The 15,574-nt window shown below is 45.5% G+C and overlaps 1 protein-coding gene across 3 annotated transcripts in view; it reads left to right on the top strand.

Annotated features, from left to right (window-relative positions):
- The window catches only part of PIP4K2A (phosphatidylinositol-5-phosphate 4-kinase type 2 alpha), a 179,754-nt gene extending 164,650 nt beyond the window's left edge, over window positions 1–15,104 (top strand). For all 3 annotated transcript variants that reach the window (XM_063611074.1, XM_055296747.2, XM_055296744.2), the window contains 3 exons: window positions 7,885–8,128; window positions 10,181–10,284; window positions 12,848–15,104. In XM_063611074.1, the coding sequence (XP_063467144.1) occupies window positions 7,885–8,128; window positions 10,181–10,284; window positions 12,848–12,928 (429 nt within the window). In that variant the 3' untranslated portion in view covers window positions 12,929–15,104. The remainder of the gene's footprint in view (window positions 1–7,884; window positions 8,129–10,180; window positions 10,285–12,847) is intronic.
- Window positions 15,105–15,574: the final 470 nt, after the last annotated feature.

Below are 15,574 nucleotides of genomic sequence, written 5' to 3'. Positions count from 1 at the left end.
CCAAGGGCTTTGGTCCATAATGATGGAGTTTTGCTTTTAAACACTTCTAAACATTTAAAATGTACCTTTTCCTGTCATTTAGTTTATGATAAAGGCATTACAGCTTTTCCATTGGATTTTCTCATTTAAGTCTTTTATAAATCTAGAAAAAAAAAAGGTTATTTTTTCTTTCTTTTTTTTGAGATGGAGTCTCACTGTCTTCCAGGCTGGAGTGCAGTGGTGCGATCTCGGCTCACAGCAAGCTCCACCTCCCGAGTTCACGCCATTCTCCTGCCTCAGCCTCCCAAGTAGCTGGGACTACAGGCGCCTGCCACCACGCCTGGCTAATTTTTTGTATTTTTAGTAGAGACGGAGTTTCACCGTGTTAGCCAGGATGGTCTCGATCTCCTGACCTTGTGATCCACCCGCCTCAGCCTCCCAAAGTGCTGGGATTACAGGCTTCAGCCACCGCGCCCGGCCGAAAAAAGGTTATTTTCTTGGACTTCATTGAGTGAGAAAACAATGCAGTGGGAATTAGAATTTAGGCAGCTACTAAACTAAGTTTTTCTTAGCTGTTGCTTTCATTCATTTGTGTACACTTCCCAGCACACCAGTACAGATCTGCTATTTAGAGAGAGGCTTTGTGTGAAGATTGTCTTTTTCATGTCATTAAACCAAAAAAAAAAAAAAAAGAAAATGACTAAAGCTACAGAATAAGTGTCATACATTTGTATTTCCCATGAAGGCAGAAGCAGTATAATTTATTTTTAATCTTCTAACAGTTCTTTTTATTACAAGAAACTCACACTGACCAAGTTATTAATAGTTAATATTTTTAGATTATAAATTAGTTTAATAAAATTTTTTACATATTTTAACCTTTATAGTATACATACTTGGATTAAAACCTATATATTGGTTATTTGTGAAGGGTGTAAGCATCTACTTTTTTGTTGCCATTGTTTTTAGAGACAATCTTGCTATGTTGGCCAGGCTAGAGTGCGGTGGCATGAGCATAGCTCACTGCAGCCTTGAACTGCCAGCTCGGGTAATCCTCCCGCCTCAGCCTCCATAGTAGCTGGGACTACAGGCATGCATCACGGTGCCTGGCTAATTCTTGAATTTTTTTTTTGTAGAGATGGGGTCTCGCTATATTGCACAGGCTGGTCTTGAACTCCTGGCCTCAAGCAATCCTCCCACCTCAGCCTCCCAAAGTGCTGGGATTACAGGCATGAGTCACTGTGCTTAGCCTGTAAGCATCTACTTCAAACAAACAAAAAGATACAAGTGTTTGCTTTTCTCTTGTAACATTTTCCTCCAGTCTTTCGTTAAGGAATGTTTAGTTTTCCTCAGTTGTCGGTGGTTATTAGTAAAATGTATTAGTTAAGCATTTCCCCCTTGCTTTGGGATCTGTTTGATGCAACTGGTATGTATCCTTAGTAAACATACTCTTGGATTTTTATTGATTAATCAGCAAATCTTTGATACTGAGAAGAATATTGTTTTAGCAATTATGGTAAGTAGCCCTTAGCATTATCTGTGACCTATTAAAAAAAGTTTTTTTTTTTCTGTTGGCAGTATATCACTATGATATTTAGACTCCAGAAATAGTGTAATTCAAGCAGTTCAAATTTACAGTTGAATTACAGAAGGATCCTCTTAGCTTTTTTGTTGTCTCTAATAATACCATTGATTAGAGGACTCCATAGTCTAATCCCATACATGGCTCAAGCACTTAGCTGTTTCGTTGAAATGGAGGCAGGGTATAAAACATTTTTTCATTTAAAAATATTCTCAATAGCTGATAACAGTGTCTTTAGTTTTGAAATTTATGCAGAACCATCATTAAATTTTTAAGCAGGTAATTATGGTGAAATAGCTTGACATCTGATCTGGATAATGAGGCTAGAATTTAATTGAGTTTTCTTTTTTCATCAGTTCCGTGCTTTCTAATTTAGCTGACTGACCCGTTGGAGTTTCATTACGGTTTTTTGTTGTTGTTGCTGTTTTTCCTTAATGCCTCAAGTAGGAGATCTGAGTGTATTACAGCTCAAGAAATCTAGATTTAAGAAAACTAATTTTCATCTGAGATTCTAGTTGCTGTTTTTCTATAATTGAAGCCCTGTTCTATTCCTGTGCCGTGCTGGGTATTTTCATCCACATAGCTTTGCACGTAACACAGGTGAGTCTTTTTCTGCACACACACACGCAAATTGGTGTATGGGGAGTGACAAGCACTTTTGCCTTCTGCCCTGTGTTTTGTCAACTCTGATCACTGCCCTGAAGAATCAACCCTGGTCTCTCCTCTCATTGACTCACATGATATAAAACTGTTCTCCCTCTGTGGCATCCAGGAGTACCCCCTCAGAGGGCATTTCAGCTGTCCGAGGTTTATAGCCCCCCATCCATGGAGATGGGTGAGAGGGGATAGGGTGGTGGGAGTAGTGGGATGGGTGGCAGCATTTATGGTACACATCGAGCCCAGGTCCTTCCCATGCAGTGTCACTTGTCATTCTCAAAACAGCCCCTTGACAGTGGTCCTGCCCCTACCCTAGTTTGATGAATGAGGAAGCCGAGCCCAGAGACACTATGTGATTTGCTCAAAGGCACAAAGCTTCTAAATTCAGACTGGGGTGTCAGGCCCTCAGAGGGCACAATCTTAACTATTCTGACATAAACACAAAAGTTAAAAATACTTGTGAGAGTACAGTGGAGGCTTTGTTTTCTGATAATTGCTCCAAAGGAGGATTATAATTTTTAACAAGTGGTAGGATATAAACGTTAAACAGGGTTGACTGGCATTTTAATTCTACTTCACAGATATGTTGGGAGATGGTGATGTGGTAGAACACTGTGTTAGTATAGTTAAATATCAATTGAAAACCATTGTGAAGGATAGTCTTAGACTCATAAAGATCTCAAGGAAGATTGTAGCTCAAAGATTTGTCACAGCAAGGAATCCATTAGTAAGGAATTAGATGAGAAAGGATATTCTGGGGGGAAAAGAGGCAGATCTGAGGTCTAGCAGGTGGTTTCTGAGAAGCTGGAAAGGAAGAAAAGCAGGGGACCTAAAGACTGAAAAATCTTCATACTTTGAAATCTTATGTTCTTAAAAAATAAAAAACAAATATATACTGTGTTCCTGCAGTGAGCCAGAAGCAGACCCCACAGTGAAGCCCACACCGCCTTTCTGTCTTCTCTTTCCATCCGCCAGCTTCCAGCCCACAGGAGTTTTCTCTAACAAAAATCTCGGATTTATTGCCACACTTCATTCACTCTACCTCAGAACAGATTTAAAATAAAATTTGAGGCCGGTTGTGGTGGCTCATGCCTGTAATCCCAGCACTTTGGGAGGCTGAGGCAGGAGGACTGATTAAGCCCAGGAGTTTGAGACCAGCCTGGGCAACATAGTGAGACCCCATCTCTACAAAGATTTTTAAAAATTAGCCAGACATGGTGGTCCGTGCCTGTGGTCCTAGCTATTAGGGAAGCTGAAGCAGGAGGATCCCTTGAGTCCAAGAGTTTGAGGCTTCAGTGAGCCATGATCACACCACTGCACTCCAGCCTGGGTGACAGAGCTAGACCCTGTCTCAAAAAGAAATTTAAGGTTATGAAGATGAGAGCCTGTGAATTAACGGGCTTTTCCATATGGTTCTTTTTCCCCTTCATCCACAAACTGAAACCTGTTTAAATTTGAAATCTTGATATTAAAAAAAGACTTCTACCATAATCAAAACAACATTGACAGTTACAAATAACAGCTTCCATTATTTTGTGCGAGGCACCATATTTTTTCTCTCAGCTTCATAATCTTAATTCTTCCACACCCCTGTGAGGTGAGTGGCATTGTCCCATTTTAAAGTCAGAATGACTGAAGATCCAGGAGGCGAACTCATCAAGCATGGAGCTAGCGAGTGCGACCAAATCAGATTCTTTGTTTCTTGAATGGGTCTCCCTTGTCAGCATGACCTGTCCTTTTAACCATTGTGCCATACTTGGTTTTTCCCATTTCTACCTCTGTCTCAGAGATTTGAAAACATGAATAATCCAGCAGTTTGGGAGGCCAAGGCAGAGGCCAGGTGTTCGAGACCAGCCTGGACAACATAGCAAGATCCTGTCTCCACACACAATAAAAAATAATTAGCTGGGCGTGGTGGTACACCTTTGTAATCCAGCTCCTCAGAAGGGTGAGGCAGGAGGATTGCTTGAGCCCAGGAGTTCAAGGCTACCGTGATCTGTGATCAAACCACTATATTCCAGCCTGGGCAACAGAGCAAGATCCCATCTCTTAAAAAGAAAACATGTGCAATACCCATTGCGACTGCAATTTCCTCAGTCTTCTTGGGTGCCTCAGAACAGCTTCTTACCTAGAGATGCATTTTTCATCACACTGATGGTTTTTGGATTGTGCTAGGGGTTGACTGCACCTTTATTTCTGCCTCACTGGAAGACGACAATAAGCAGTCTGACCACAGGCCTGAGGCCCAGGAAAATTACTCTGGGCTGCCCAGTGTGGTGAGGAACCCAGATGGGGGGTACCAGGGGAGGCTGGGCCCTGGAGGCTCACCGTGGTGAGTGCGGCTGGCTAGTCCCAGTTGCCCCTTCCCTCTCTGCCTTTTGGCAAATTAATCACAGACAGCCCTGACTTCTGTAACTAAAACACAATTGAAGGTCAACCAGTAGACCTTCTTGTTAAGGGAATTGTCTTAAATGGTCGCCTCGCGCTTCCTTCCCAGAGCTGTTGCCTCATGCAGTCTCAGACAAAGGTTTTCTGTTGTTGCTTTGTTGTTTGTATTTGGCTTTGGTAGTTATTTCCTGGTGGAAGCAGGTTGGGGAGAATGAGGGCGAGCTGGGACGGATGGGGAAGAAGTAGCAGGCATCCCATTCACTTGTCCAACAAGTGCAGAATACTTTCCTGAGCCCTCTACCTGCTGGGAGTCGGGAATGCAGTGAAAGCCAAAACCTTAGAGCCCCGTTTGGGGCTGCCTTGCTTGGGAAAGAGAGAAGTCGCTCAAATACTCCAACAAAATGAATGTGCAGCGTGGCCCCGTGTCATTGGGGAGGAGTGTGCAGTGCCCTAAATACCCAGACTCTGGGGCTGTGCTGCTGTGTGCAATGCCCTGCAGCTGAGACCTGAAGGCACAGGAGGAAGTACCTACCCCCAGAGAAGCCCAGGAAGGGGGCAGAGCAGGGCTCAAGTGGGCCCCAGAAGTGGATGGGGCCAACCTATCCAAGCCCCCTGGGCCATGTGAGTTTTGTTTGCGGCACTATGGAAATGTGTTAAGCACAACAGGATGTGATCAGGTTCACATTTTGAAAACTTCTGTCCTTTGCAGAGGACTGGAGGGGAGGTTGAGGCACTACTCAGCCTTTACCACTTCACAGGGACCTTCCAAGCACCCAGAGGGAACAGGGATGGGCAGGAGGGGGGAGCTTTTCCCTGTCACCGCTCAAGCTGAGCAGGGCCTGACCTAGCTCCAGAGAGGCTTCCAGGTGTAGAGAGGAAGGCCAGGGAAGCCGTAGATCCAGGGAGCAGAGCCAGGCACCATGCTAGGCTTGGGAGGGGCAGTGGAGGTGGTGAAGGAGACCCTGACCCAGTCCTCCAGGAGCACAGAGACCGTGGAACAACAGGGCAGGGAGAAGTGGGCCCACCATAAGCACCCCTGCCCCCACCATACCCCTCAAGCGTTGGAGAAGACGACCGGTTACTTATAATGCAGTATTTTTCAAATAGGCTTCTGAAACCCCAGGCCCACAGGGCATTCTGACGGGGAAGCAGGTTCCATGATCACAGCAGTGCCAGGCATGCTGCTGCTGGGCCGCCTAACCCTCCGGAGACCCACCGCGCAGTCACGTGTGGAGGGCCTGTGCTGCCAGCTGATTTTAACTCATTACCTTCCTCCTAGGGTTACGAAAAAAGGGGAGGGGAAAGCTGCTTTAAGGCAGCCTCCAGAGGTAGCTGATACAGGGCAGAGAGTACGAGCTCAGAACAGGCCCTGAATTCACCCCTCCTTGGATTTGAATCCTTGCACTCTCGTCCAGCTGCTGAGCCTGGCTGCTGTCTCACACGGAGAGCCTGCCCCCTGCCTTGGATCTTGTCACCTGTCTCTATACCCCGGAGTGCCCAGTTCTCTTCCACATCCACAGGCCCATGTATAGCGGAGCTGGTACCTGAGACCCAGCTCCCTGGCTGGCTTCACCTTGCTGGTGGAGGACTCAAGTGAGCCTTCCACCACTGTAGATTTCTCCCCGCAGCTGCCCCCACAAACATGATCCCAGCCAGGTGATCCTGGCCAGGTACGCCTCACAGCCTGGCAGCTGCCGAGATTCTAGGGGAGGATGTGCAGTCTCTGACCGCTGGCAAGGAATCTGACAGAGGGAGGTGCAAGTGGAAAGTCGGTTCTCATGTTTACTGTAATGGAGTTTGGGGAAAGGCCAGGGGGATGAGCGGTGGCTTCCCCTCCTCTCTGGGACCCAGAAAGGTGAACGCAGGAGCCCCATGCTGTTTCCACGAGGCGTTTGCCTCTTTTTAAATAAACTGGTTTCTCCCACTTTGCTTAAATATTTGAGTGTAAGATTTTGTGATTTCTCTTTTCTGAGCTCGAAACAAATGGGGAAGATGTAGCTGGCCCCGGGGGATTCCTGCTGGGAAGGCAGCAAAGTGGGAGCTCTGGCCAGTTTGCTGGGCTGAGCGGGATGCTGGCTGATGGAGAATTGCAGGCACCGGGAACCAGCTGGAGAGTGGGACAGCCCTGTGCCCAGGGGTCCTCTCCTCATCTGTAAGGAATCGGGGCTTCTCATTCAGTTTCGAGACAGAACTGCTTCCCAGCAGGCTGAGGAGAAATGGCTCTGCGGGGCTTAGCAAATTGATCTCATTTTAAGCCAGAACTTCAAGACCTGTGATTTTATCTGCTTGCCCTTTGCGTGAGGACATTTGCTTCCTAAATTCTATCAGCGTAGCCCAGAGGCTGCTCAGCCACTCTGCATTCCCTAGCGAGGTCCTTCCAGAGCCAGGACCGTGAACCTTCCTGGACCCCGAGCCCAAGGTCAGAGTGGAACAGGATCCTGTGCAGAGCCAGCCAGCCACGGGGTCAGGGAGCCAGTTGGGTCCAGCCCACAGATGGGCTGCCACTGTTTGCACTCAGCACAACCGTCCACGTTTTATGGCAACATTGGAAAGTTGTGCTGAATGTTTCAAATAAGAAAAGGGAAACAAATTGTGATCTGAAAAGTCAAAGAACTGGGCAGACAGGAGTAGCCAAACACGCAGAGCTAGGTCTTGCCCCCACATTATGTTCTAGCCACGGCTGGAGGAGAGGGAGGACAGGAATCCTGGATGTGCGGTGCTTCCTGGAAAGCACACATGGAAAGCACCTTGTTGACCCGGACTGGACTGCATTACTCACCAGACGTGGACACAGTGCCTTTGCTTTTACTTGTTTGCAACAGCGGAACGATCGCGTGCTGAATTCCAAGGTGCTTTCCTGAACTACCACCAGAGACTCCGCTGGAAGCTACTTGGGAGGTGCCTGGGTTCCCCATTAGCCAGTCTTAATCATCGGGAGGAACTTGCTCTCCCTCCCAGTCTCTCTTTGCATCTCTTACTGGTCATGCTTCTTGCTATCTGGTGAAATCCAGCCACCCTGTGATAGATACACGCTTCTCTGCATCCAGTGTGGCCTTCCAGGGTAAACAGCCTGAGCTCTGAGCCAGCCTGAAGTGTGAGAATACACTTTAGATAGAGAAACAGCCCAGGAGGGTAAGAGCATCGTGAAGGAGGCACCCGACGCCTCTGCTGCCCCACCCCGCAGCCTTCCCTCTGGGTGTCACCCAAGCTTGTCTCCTTTAAATGTTGGCTTTTACATTTAAGGTGTGGCTGACTCACCCTGTTGCCTCTGTCCCCAGTTTCTGGCCCAGCTGAAGCTCATGGACTACAGTCTGCTGGTGGGAATTCATGATGTGGAGAGAGCCGAACAGGAGGAAGTGGAGTGTGAGGAGAACGACGGGGAGGAGGAGGGCGAGAGCGATGGCACCCACCCAGTGGGAACCCCCCCAGATAGCCCCGGGAATACACTGAACAGCTCACCACCCCTGGCTCCCGGGGAGTTCGATCCAAACATCGACGTCTATGGAATTAAGTGCCATGAAAGTAAGTTTGGTTACTGTGGACCCTTTTTGCATGTGAAGTGGTTTGACTTTGGCCTTGTTTTCTACCAGTAATCACTACCCCAGTTATGAGGGTGCTGCCCGGCAGCACTCATCCTCCAAACTCCAAAGAAATGGATTTGGGGACAAGAGTATGTTAAAGGTAACTGATCTCAGTGCTGAAACATAAGGCGATCGGACCTTTGAATTCTGTGATGTTGAGGGAATACAGCAAAACCACAAACTATACTATACATATACAACACACCTGTACATATGCACATACACACTGGCATACAACACACATGCACACACATACAACATGCATGTACATATGCATAAACACACATGTTCACATACACATACAAATAACATCAGAAATGCTTTAAAATATTAATACATTTTTGCCTAGTTATCTTTTTTATCTAAGTCAAAAGCATCATGAATCTAAGCTAGGCACATGCATGTGATCCTCTGTGACCCTTAGGTTGTCCTCTTGTCATTACCAACAGCCCTCTCCCTCTCGGGGGTGTGAAGGGTGTGTGAAGCTGGGTCCTGTGTGTGGGGTGAGAATCTGATTTGCTGCTGAGTCTGGCTCTGCTGTCCTCCCCAGTGGAAGGGCCTATGGGCCTCTTCCCTAGAGTCAGATAAACCTTAATCCACCGTATCCAGGTGATTGGGTGCACCAGTTATTTGAATATTACATCTTACCTTAGCAACTTATCCATGACAAAACCAAAATATTTTTGTGATAGGATAAAAACAGCTTCTTGTTTTTTGAATAATAAAAACTATGGCTCATCAGTTGTTTTTTAATCTCAAATGGCATATCAGCTGAGGATCTGAGTTCTGTTTTGTTCTGTTTTGCTCACCAAACTGTTTTCTTCAACACAAAATTAGACAGTCAAATGTACTTTTCTTACTGTTCGTATTTTTGGAAATGGATAGAAAATAGACATTGGAGCCAGGCGCAGTGGTTCATGCCTGTAATCCCAGCACTTTGGGAGGCTGCAGCGGGCAGATCACCTGAGGTCATGAGTTGGAGACCAGCCTGACCTACATGGAGAAACCCCGTCTCTACTAAAAATACGAAATTAGCTGGGCATAGGGGTGCATGCTTGTAATCCCAGCTACTCAGTAGGCCGAGGCAGGAGAGTCACTTGAACTCGGGAGGCAGAGGTTGCTGTGAGCCGAGATCGCACCATTGCACTCCAGCCTGGGTAACAAGAACAAAACTCTGTCTCAAAAAAAAAAAAAAGAAAATAGACATTGGAGTGGATGTATGCCTTTATCCAGTTCTGATACTGTATCCAATGAGAATTTATGAACAGTTCTACCATTTGATGTAAAGGATTAATGTGCATTAATTAGTTCTACTTGTTTTATAGGGTTTTTTTTGTTTTTGTTTTTTTTTTTTTTTTGAGACGGAGTCTCGATCTGTCACCCAGGCTGGAGTGCAGTGGCGCAATCTCGGCTCACAGCAGGCTCCGCCTCCCGGGTTCACGCCATTCTCCTGCCTCAGCCTCTCCGAGTAGCTGGGACTACAGGCGCCCACCACCACGCCCGGCTAATTTTTTTGTATTTTTAGTAGAGACGGGGTTTCACCGTGGTCTCGATCTCCTGACCTCGTGATCCGCCCACCTCGGCCTCCCAAAGTGCTGGGATTACAAGCGTGAGCCACCGTGCCCGGCCTATAGGGTATTTTTAAATAGCATATTTCTTCACACCAAAGCAATACACAGTCATTAAAGAAAATGCAAATTAATAAAAGACTCCATTCCACCGTTGGATCTCCACTGTTGATACCCTGGTGTGATGATGTTTTTAGTTGTTAGTGTTGTTTCTTTTTAAATTGCAGGGGGACTGGGTCAGAGAGGCAAGCTGTCTGTTTAGTCAGGATCCGCAGGGGTGGTATAGAGTTTGTCTCTGGACTCCTTCCATCCGCGTTCCGTTGAATCCCCTCCCTCCAGCCTCACTTCTCCCTCCCTCCCTCAGCAGCAATGCTGGCCCTGGTGTTGTCACATGTCCCACAGTCATTGCTCTCCTGTCTCTGCAGACTCGCCTAGGAAGGAGGTGTACTTCATGGCAATTATTGACATCCTTACTCATTATGATGCAAAAAAGAAAGCTGCCCATGCTGCAAAAACTGTTAAACATGGCGTGAGTATCTCCATTTTGTTTCCTTCTCTCTCTCTCCTGGCTCCTCTGTGTGGCCTGTAACTCAGGGATCACTCCATTCTGCCACTGAGCTGCTTTCTACTGAGCCATTCAAAGCCCTTTAGTGACACTTGTTCCCTGGGGGCAAGTCATGTTCTGAGCGTAAGATGCAGAACCCACAAACGCTTACTGCTCACCGCTGCTCTTACCAGAGCTCTCTGTGGCTTCCAGCGAAGTCACTTAAACATGAACATTTCTTCTTTTTACACATGGCAGACACTAACAGGCATGTGCATCACTAGGATGTTATACAAATTCTTTTTTGTTTGAACAATGTTCCAGAGATAAAAGTGCAAAAGATAATGAAGTGTTTTAATATGAAATATTCAGAACTGAAGCATAATTGTCTGCTTAAGACACTTTCAAAATATACAGGATTAATATTTCTTTTCTCACAGTGAGTTGTATTTTTTCTACTACAGAAATCTTTTGAGTGCAAGATCAAAGTTGCATAATATTAATTACTCACCGTTAATGTGCTTGATGGGAATTTTCACTGCTCTAGCCATATGTTAAGCTGTTTTATCCCCCATGAGAAGCCTATGAAAGAGATACTAGTGTACCTGCTTTTGTCAGCTGGAGAAACTGAGGAAGACAGCTTCAGGAGTAACTTGCCAGGGCCTCATACTAGCAAGTGGCAAAGATGGGATTCCTCCCCAGGACCCAGCCCACTCCGGGTTCTGTGTTCATGCTCATCCCCTTGCCTTGCCTGCAAGCCCCTCCTGCCTGGCCCAACTTTACAGCTCGCCGAGTTCCATGCTTGCATTGCAGGGTGCCATCTTTGTTTTGCAGAGGTCCTGAAAGCCATAGAGCCCACCCCACACAGATGAATGTCTTCCCTGGTTTGTTGGCCCTGGAAGAAGAGGTGCTTCCCACAGACTGTGTAGAACTAATCAAGATTCACCAGAACCAAAAACTCAACTTGAAACCTCTTCTTTTCTGTTCTAAAATAGAAATCAGCCTAACAAACACCGTATTCTATTTGCCAAAGAAATAGTTGTCACATTGTCAATAGCTATGGTATTCCTGCTGTGTGCAGAGCACAGACTGGGACCTCACCGCCCCCGAGCACGTCAGTAAGCGAGGGTGCCCCAACAGAAATTTTTGAGTACTCTTTTTAAACAGACGTCCGTACCAGGTGCACTACCCCCATTCCGTCATTCTGAGGCCAGTTCAGGAGGGTGAGGGAAGGGTCTTCAGAAGCCTCCATGGTCATTCTGATGCTCACCTCTGGTTGAAAACCATGGTGTGTGGCAAGGAGAGAACTGGGGAGGAATCCTCGTTTGACCCTTCCCACTTGTATGACCTCAAGGGGACACTTTTGGAGCTCCTGTTTTTTCACCTCATACGGAGATCCTACTGCCTTGCTGATGGGGTTTTGCCAGAGATACAAGAGTTGTCTGGACAAATGCTTTGTAAATGTCTGTTCCCATATTATACATCCTATGAAACTGGAGTGTATCCTAGCCAATATGGCTCCACGTTCACCTCCACAGTGTGCCACACGGCATAAAATCACAGGTAGTTTACTAGAAGAAAACATTACTGTCAGCAAAGGAACGCTGTGTTAAGCTGCTGTTGGGGACCATTCTCTGCCTTCAAGCCTGGGCTCCTCCATGCAGCCCAGGCCTGGAAACATTACAAGTTCCCCCGTGAACATGGGTGTCTAAAAACAGCACCTGCTCACTTAGCAAAACTCTGTTCTTGCCCTTTGCAGCTCAGGAAACTGGCCAGTGACTCCCTTGAGTGTGCTGGCCTGCACCCTGCATCTCATCATGGAAAAATCCCCCACCGCGCTTCTGCAAGGGGCCAGGCTTGCTTGCTCTCTGTAGGGCTCTGAAAGGGGAACAGTGGCGCCCCGTGTGCTGCTGCGGAGGGAAGTCAGCTCCTTCCCCCGTGGGAAAGATGGAGCCAGCAGTGTTGTGCCTCACCTGGTTACGGTGCAGGGAATGGGCTGGGGGCAGCTGTCCCAGAACCTGTGGCTGCTGCTATTGCCCCTCATGTTTGAGCACTGAGCTGGGTGCCTCTGTCCAGAAACAAAGAGGGGGTCCTGAAGAAATAATGCGGTTTTAAGTCATTGTCATTAAGGTTTACCTTTCACCAAATGTTGATGTCATTCTCAAGGTGGCTCCAGTCTGCCTTCTTGAAAAGTATAATATAAGTATTGTTTCCGTGACTTCTGAACAATTCCACTGTTTGATAGTAAACATCCCAAACGTGGCCCGTTTGATTTTTTTGAGTTGCAACATCCCCAGTGTGTGTGGTAGCATCTGGTGCTCCTGTGGCCCTTTGTCTCATTTGCAGACACAGATTTCTAAGAATCTTGCTTATTCAACCACGAGTGCCAAGATATCTTGAGTGATGTTTTTCAGAGCAGAGACTGCGTGGATTTGAAAATTGCTTACTGTATATTCAGTTGCCATTGGAAATAGCTGTAGATATTGAGTAATAATTTGGGGAAATCATAAACACTATGTCAATATTTCCTTTTTTAAAAACTGCCCAGGCTGGCGCGGAGATCTCCACCGTGAACCCAGAACAGTATTCAAAGCGCTTTTTGGACTTTATTGGCCACATCTTGACGTAACCTCCTGCGCAGCCTCGGACGGACATGAACATGGGATGGACAGAGGTGGCTTCGGTGTAAGAAAAATGAAAACCAAACTCAGTGAAGTACTCATCTTGCAGGAAGCAAACCTCCTTGTTTACATCTTCAGGCCAAGATGACTGATTTGGGGGCTACTCGCTTTACAGCTACCTGATTTTCCCAGCATCGTTCTAGCTATTTCTGACTTTGTGTATATGTGTTGGGGGGAGGGGATGAGTGTATGTGCGCGTGTGCATTTTAAAAGTCGTAAATTAATTAAAACAGATCCACTTCGGTCAGAATGTGTCCCAACAAAGACTCTTTGATTCCAGCTATGGCCGAATGAGTGAGTGAGTGAACACACGTGTGGGGGAGGGGAGACGGAAGTGCATGTCAGGCACCGTGTTGGCATCACACAACAAACTGTGGATCAGTTTTTTGTTGTTGTTTTTTTTTTTTTTTTGGAGTTGAAAGATGTGAGACAGTATTCAGAATAATGAAGATAATGATAATGATTATTATAATAATGATGATGATTCCAAGGAAAAAACCTACAGTGAATGTTCCACTTCTACCCCGCACGCAGACACTCCCTAACACTGGTAACCTGAGCCCCCAGCACTGGATGGAAGAATGCTGGCGTCTCCGTGTGTACTGGTTCAGGGTTCTGGCCCCAGCCTTGTCAGGACTCCCTGGTGTCCAGAGCCCCCACCCCTACCCCAACAAGCAGCTGATGCGCCATACATTTTTCACCTCGGCCAATATGTCCAGGAAAACTGCTTACTTCTCTTTTCTTGCCTGGAGCCTTCATTGTTACACCCTTACGTTGCAATATAGGAATTAATGCTACAAAATAAAAGTAAAGCTTACCTGAAAAGTGCATAGTTTGGGGCAATGGTATCTACATCTCCCACTGTGGGAAAACCAGCAAAGCATCAAAACTCTCAATTCTCCTGTTACCGAATGCAGATCTGAATTATAAGATGTTTATGTTTGACCATTGTTTCAACAATGGGATTTTGTTATGAATTATCCCTTTAACTGAAACCCTCAGTTTTACTGTTTACATTATCAGGAAAACAGGGATATCTTTTGAATCTAAAAATTTGATGTACAGCATGTGAGTTTTGAAGTTTACATGTAAAGTCACAGTATAGGTGAAATAACGTTTGTCATATTTTGAGATGTATCCTGCAGTCATGTTTTTACGTGAGTGTTTTAGTCAAAGTACATGATAGACAGTCTTTCACAATAAAAGGAAAAGGATTTTTTTTTCCTCCAAATGTACATTTATCAACCTAATGATTTTTTTAAAAAGAGATTTCGCCCCAGTCTGGTTTATGAAAGTTCATTGCCCTAAACTGTGCTGATTGTTTTTTATCAAGTTATAAATTTCCAACCTAGATCATGCATCTAACAACTCTCCTGCATTTTCCAAAAGGTGTTGAGCTTAAATATTAGTCTTGCTTAGAGTAGGTTATCCACTTATACGCTGCGCTAAAGCCGTGCCTTTGAAACTCCTTGTTTAAAACGTGATGATTGTGGGCAGTTTCAGAAAAGAAAACAAAAATCTACCCTTTAATTATTACTTGCAACTCAACAGATCTCCCTCCCGTACTGCCTTTTCCAGGAACTTTACTTCAGGGCTGTCCAGATTGCAGTTGTGCCCAGTGTATGTGGATCTAGTTCACAGAGTCTTTGGAAGCCAGCAGTCATGCCCTCCCTCTACTGTCCACTGATTTTACATAGATTTGGTATCCTCAGCAGACGATGTTAACGCCACTGTAACATAGTGTACAAATTCATATTTTATGTATTTAAAGTAATCCATACTATGATTTGGTTTTTCCCTGCACCATTAATTCTGGCATCAGATCAGTTTCTGTGTTCTGAAGTTCTACTGTGGTTTGACCCAAGACTACAACCATGAGACCCTGAAGTAAAGATAAGGTACACATACATCATTTGAGTAACTCTTTCCTTGGGGGCCAATCTGTGTATGCTTTTAGAAGTTTACAGAATGCTTTTATTTTTGTCTATAACAGTCTGTCATTTATTTCTGTTGATAAACTATTTGGACAGAGTGAGGACGTTTGCCCTGTTATCTCCTAGTGCTAACAATACACTCCAGTCATGAGCCGGGCTTTACAAATAAAGCACTTTTGATGACTCACAAGTTGAATCCTTTTTTCCTCTGTCCCAACTGTGTCTCTCTGTTCCAAACACATTTTAAATACTCAGTCCTGACAGGGTCTTTAGCTAATCCTTGAGGAAATAAAAGTGGAATTGAATCTTTTTAGTTTCTAGAGCCTTGCCTTCAGTTTGGGAATTATTTTATCAGTAATAACAAACTTCCACAACACAATTGACTTTGCTGCAAGATGAACAAGTAGAGGAAAAGAATCTCTTCCATGAATATCCTATAAAGTCATATGTTTTGTTTTTAGCTTTGATACACCTTAGTTCTATCTATCTGTGTCAGCATTTTTTGAAACTTCCTTGGGACGCCATTGATGGATAGCAGACTTACGGCATTCCGCTTGGTGCCAGGTTAACACAGACAGCTTGTCTATAGCACTTGCTTTGATGATAACTCATTTTTCTTCTAATGCAACTGATGTATTATAGCAGGGGTCCCCAAACCCC

Source organism: Symphalangus syndactylus, chromosome 10, assembly GCF_028878055.3.
Source record: "Symphalangus syndactylus isolate Jambi chromosome 10, NHGRI_mSymSyn1-v2.1_pri, whole genome shotgun sequence".
NCBI lineage: Eukaryota > Metazoa > Chordata > Mammalia > Primates > Hylobatidae > Symphalangus > Symphalangus syndactylus.
Note: the sequence above shows the minus strand (reverse complement) of the source record. Positions and strands in the feature narration are given on the sequence as shown.